General features: G+C 45.8%; 1 protein-coding gene across 1 annotated transcript; it reads right to left on the bottom strand.

The window, feature by feature from the left end:
• Positions 1–4,396: 4,396 nt before the first annotated feature.
• Positions 4,397–5,154, bottom strand: LOC118940448 (histone H3-like). Its single transcript, XM_036949933.2, has one exon. It carries the CDS (start codon positions 4,925–4,927, stop codon positions 4,427–4,429), a length of 501 nt encoding a protein of 166 aa, XP_036805828.1. The 5' UTR covers positions 4,928–5,154; the 3' UTR covers positions 4,397–4,426.
• Positions 5,155–5,515: the final 361 nt, after the last annotated feature.

Genomic DNA, 5,515 nt, shown 5'->3' with positions numbered 1-5,515 from the left:
CTCTGCAAGCTGAAATGCAGTAAAACATTCCTCAGACACCCACCCAACACACACACAATAAAGGGATCATTTTCCTATGCGTACAGAGGTGATAGGGATGTGCAAATATTGTATGGTACTTTTTTCAAAAAACAATAACATAGCCTTATATTACGGAAATAGTGGTATGAGGTGGATCCTTTATAGGCCAGAGAGCCTCAGATGTTGCATTGAATGATCTCAACAGGTCATTTCAAAGGGGACAAATGAGGCCCAAGGGCACATACTGGCGATTGACCAATCGGTGCAGTTGATTCACATCTCAGATGTGACTAGGTATCATCTTACAACTTATTGTTGCCACAATTGTCTCTTACATGTACTTAGTGGCTGCCGGCCCTCGGTTTAGTACATCGAGCAACAGAGGTTGCCTTTTAGGAGAACGACTGACAAGCGTTCAACTAGCTGGGATGCAACTAGTGTCATCAAAGCACTTTGTCATAGCAAGTTAGAAGAAATAGGTTAAGGTTACGAAAAGGCTTAGGCTTACCCCAAATGCCACGTCCGTTCGTAGCTGTACTCCGTGTAGGCACAACAAGTCATCACACAGAGAGCACACTTGAAGCACAACTGCACTGCCTGGAAGGCCGCAACGGACTGAATTGGAATCCCTCAAACAGCACGCTAACTACATTCCGCTTTATGATGTCACAGTCAGCCCCTCGGAACACTGGTCCTCAACAATCTCAAACACCTTGGATACCCAAGCCAAACATTCTCGAATCACTCACATTCACAAATCAACCAGGGAGAAGAAGGCTGCCAGGAATTGAATGCTGAAAAGCTAACCTCCTTCACAGAGCAACATCATAGGACTGGGAGTTTGTGTTCAACAGCTTACGTTCCCCTATTATCAAGGGCTTAGTTCCTCTATAGGCTGCAGTGCAGATACTTCACATGCAGAGTACAACAACAAATAACAGAGGGCCTGTTACCACACCCTATAGGCTAGGAGTTGAACTTGGACCACAATGACATTGGTAGTAATTAGCCTGCAGCATAAATGACAGCTCCCTAACGGGGACATAAAGTGGAAATGGAAGTGCGACACATAGAGGAAAAGTCCTAATCCTAATCAAATAGACACATTTATTTGTTTATTCTTTTTTTTATTTCACCTTTATTTAACCAGGTAGGCAAGTTGAGAACAAGTTCTCATTTACAATTGCGACCTGGCCAAGATAAAGCAAAGCACTTCGACACATACAACGACACAGACTTACACATGGAGTAAAACAAACATACAGTCAATAATACAGTATAAACAAGTCTATATACGATGTGAGCAAATGAGGTGAGATAAGGGAGGTAAAGGCAAAAAAAGGCCATGGTGGCAAAGTAAATACAATATAGCAAGTAAAACACCGGAATGGTACATTTGCAATGGAAGAAATGTGCAAAGTAGAAATAAAAATAATGGGGTGCAAAGGAGCAAAATAAATAAATTCATGAAATACAGTAGGGAAAGAGGTAGTTGTTTGGCCTAAATTATAGGTGGGCTATGTACAGGTGCAGTAATCTGTGAGCTGCTCTGACAGTTGGTGCTTAAAGCTAGTGAGGGAGATAAGTGTTTCCAGTTTCAGAGATTTTTGTAGTTCGTTCCAGTCATTGGCAGCAGAGAACTGGAAGGAGAGGCGGCCAAAGAAAGAATTGGTTTTGGGGGTGACTAGAGAGATATACATACACCTGTTTAGCAGATGTCGGAAATGCTTGTGTTACTAGCTCCAACAGCACAGTCAAGTCTAACAAGTAATATCTAACCATGTTCCAACATTCCACACAATACACCCAAATGCAATTGGAATACATCAATATATGGACGAGCAATGTCAGACCGTCCGTAGACTAACATACCTTACAATACAATACTTTATATATCCACATGACATGAGCTATGCAAACCACCTCCACGTTAGGAATGTGCCCAGTGATATCTAACAAAAACACACACCTCCGTGGAACCCACATGGCAAGACAGGAAGGAAGACATGCAGGAGTGCTCATGAAGAAGACCGGAATCATCTCCAATCAAGTGAACAATGTCAAAGGAATAGGGCAAGTCATATAGATAGGGAGGCATTTCACCGCCACCCGCTGGACCACAAGTCATTTTGCCAACACTGGCTCATCATTCAAAGCCACATAGGGAGGGATCTTAACACCACCTGCTGGATCAGAAGTGCCACTCACAATGGCCACACAGACCATTTCTCCCTCAACCTGATGCAATTGTCACAACAAGTATGTGCTCAAAATCAAACATTAACTACAACAGATCATCAAATAGGCAAACACATGCTCATGTAGAGTACCTCAAATTATACAGTTACTTTGTCACCAAACCTAATCTGTCATTCATCTACAAATACATGCTCTTCTAAAGCCACAATGCAATGTTCACATGGTACATTTCATTTCTTACAATCTATGTCACTATTACTTCATTTGACTGCTCTTAAATCATATTCACTTAACCCTTTTCTTCACCTGCTGATTTTCTGCTGCTTTTGTCTCTTGCAGATTTGGACGTCATGTGAATCTATGTTTCTCAAGTATCAAAAGAGAGAAAATGAAAAACGGAATGCTACTTTTCTCTCTAGCCTAGTGCACTCTTTATCTGTAAGCTCCCCTACTGGTGTAGGTAGCTCCAAAAAAAGGTACAGATGCCATAGAACCTGATCTCGACGACCACATTTTACACCAATGCACCCCGACAATCGGTTGGTGGTCGGGAATCAAGTGGATGATTCTGGGACCAATTACAGGATAGGGGTGAGGAGTGTACTGAACTGTGCCTATAGCATGTCAAAAATCCCTCCAACGGGAAATAGGCCTTGGCAAATGGCCAGGGGCGCTGTCCTTTTCAGCACCACGGAGCTCCCCTATTACCTGTCTCATGAGTGAAGATGCAACAGCAGACAATTCCTGCTCTTTTGTCCTGCAATGACACACTTTAGCCGTGTCATTGCTGCATTTAACTGGCAGCCTGTATTTAGGGCCTTTACTTTGTCGTATCATTTGGTCAAGGGGTTTCGATTCGTCAGCAAATCTTCTTTGAAAAATGAACTAAATCCCACATCAGAAGTCGACTTCAAATCACGCCAAAGACACACGACTCTACTCAACCGGAGTCAATAGTATCAAATATTCTGCACTGTGAAGGTGTCATGTGCTGAGCCATTTAGTTCCTATGAAGCCTATTTACGAAGCCAATGCAGCAATCACCACGTACCTGCCTGCATTGGTGATTGCTATTCTGTAATTGGTCAACTACTAATAGGGCAATCATCCCGGCAGCTTCGTAACAGCTGTTTTGCAAGCCCTTGACGATTACATCTATTGATTCCTGCTGTCCTGATACCTTTTCTCTTAAGGGATCTCGGATCTAGTCTAAAGGCCTATCAATGGGTATGGCATTGGAATATTCAATCGCACACTGAATTCATCCCACTAAATACATTCCTTTAATTTCTCCATTTATTCCACCATATCGAAACAACATACCTATGCACGCACACAAACAAGCACAGAAGGGCGACTTAATAATATCACGTCTAATTTGGTGGCCTACAACATTTCCTGTACCTTCAACCACAACGTTGGTAACAATTTTTTTCGACCACCTTTCACTTGCGCCGGACAGAGATATATCATTTTACTTTCAATAGCTTAGTCAGTCGCATGAATTATGGGGTGCACACAGCTAACGTTGTAATGATCGGATCAAAACATGGATTTTTGGGGCCATCGAGGAATGTCACATGGCCCAGAAATCATTGAATGGCCATTTTCACAAAGGAATAGACAGACTCATTCCAAGAGCAATTGGAATCGAAAAAACACAACGTGCCCCACTTGGGGACCCGAGGACCGAGTTTGGGAAACGCTGGCCTGAAGATCAAATACCAATAGGGAGCCACTATGACGTGCTCACACGCTGACAGTACCCGCGTTTAACCACTAGATGGCCTCCGTGCTCCACGGTAAACTTTTCCCCTCTCATCAGCGGCACTGCAACATGGGACTTTCAAAGTCAGTTGTTCTTAGCTACATAGTGACCATATTTGACACTTTTTGCCCTATATCATTACTATCACTCATTACTGCTAGTGTATTTTTCCCCTCTTCTACTCTAGGCATACATCTAATCACATATAGAGAGCGTTATTGAAACGACTCAAGTCAGTTAAGAACCAACTCTTATTTACAATCACGGCCGGTGGTGATACAGCCTGGAATCGAACCACGGTCTGTAGTGACTCGAGAACAGGGAACATACACGGTGGGAAAGGGGCGTGTACAAATGGAACAATTGTGCCTTTTTGACTGAAATATGGAGGTGGCTCTTAAAAGAGCCTTTGGGGGATTTTGGAGATCAGGTCATCGTTTATGCGCGCTCTCCGCGAATACGACGGGCCAGCTGGATGTCCTTGGGCATGATGGTCACCCTCTTGGCGTGGATGGCGCACAGGTTGGTGTCCTCGAACAGGCCGACCAGGTAAGCCTCGCTTGCCTCCTGCAGGGCCATCACTGCGGAACTCTGGAAGCGCAGGTCGGTCTTAAAGTCCTGGGCAATTTCTCGCACCAGGCGCTGGAAAGGCAGTTTGCGGATCAGCAGCTCAGTGGACTTCTGGTAACGACGGATCTCTCTAAGAGCCACGGTGCCGGGCCTGTAACGGTGAGGCTTCTTCACGCCGCCGGTGGCCGGGGCGCTCTTGCGCGCAGCCTTGGTGGCGAGCTGCTTCCTGGGTGCTTTGCCACCGGTGGATTTGCGAGCGGTTTGCTTGGTTCTGGCCATGGCGCTAGCTAGCTTCCTTCTTTCACAGTCGGAGTATAGCCTCAAAATGCCTATGTGAAGTTTATAAAGCCGGCAGCGGCGTCTGCTCATTGGTCACCATCTCCGCACCGCCCTGATTGGCCCGTTGCGGAGGCCTCCTCCACCGCCCATTGGACGGGAGGCTCGGCCTCTCCGTGCCGCCCCAAAATGCAACCCCCACCCTCGCCGAGGCGCGCTTGGGTCTTTTGTTAGGGCCGCGAGCAACGTTACACTTGACGCGCAATAATGCTCTCATTCTAGCCTACTAGTTGTTATCCTTCATTTAGGCCTCATGTGGGCACTTGATACGGTGCCGTGTATATGTGTGTGTATCTAACACGCCAAATAATTGGCCAGGCATAGAAAGGACACTTTACGCTTTTGTTGAGCTAGGTGGTTGGCTCTTAAAAGAGCCTTTGGGGGTTGAGTAGTCAAGTTGCAGCCGCACCAGCGATTTTACTTGGCTTTGACGGCCTTCTCAGTCTTCTTGGGGAGCAGCACTGCCTGGATGTTGGGCAGAACACCACCCTGAGCTATGGTCACGCCGCCAAGCAGTTTGTTCAGCTCCTCGTCGTTACGGACTGCCAGCTGCAGGTGACGGGGGATGATACGAGTCTTCTTGTTGTCACGGGCAGCGTTTCCGGCCAACTCCAGGATCTC

This window comes from Oncorhynchus mykiss, chromosome 17 (assembly GCF_057628025.1).
Source record: "Oncorhynchus mykiss isolate SJ-2025 chromosome 17, ASM5762802v1, whole genome shotgun sequence".
Taxonomy (NCBI): domain Eukaryota; kingdom Metazoa; phylum Chordata; class Actinopteri; order Salmoniformes; family Salmonidae; genus Oncorhynchus; species Oncorhynchus mykiss.
Note: the sequence above shows the minus strand (reverse complement) of the source record. Positions and strands in the feature narration are given on the sequence as shown.

Coding starts and splice junctions, on each gene's coding strand:
- LOC118940448 (XM_036949933.2), bottom strand. CDS start 4,927: ATGAGCAGACGCCGCTGCCGGCTTTATAAACTTCACATAGGCATTTTG.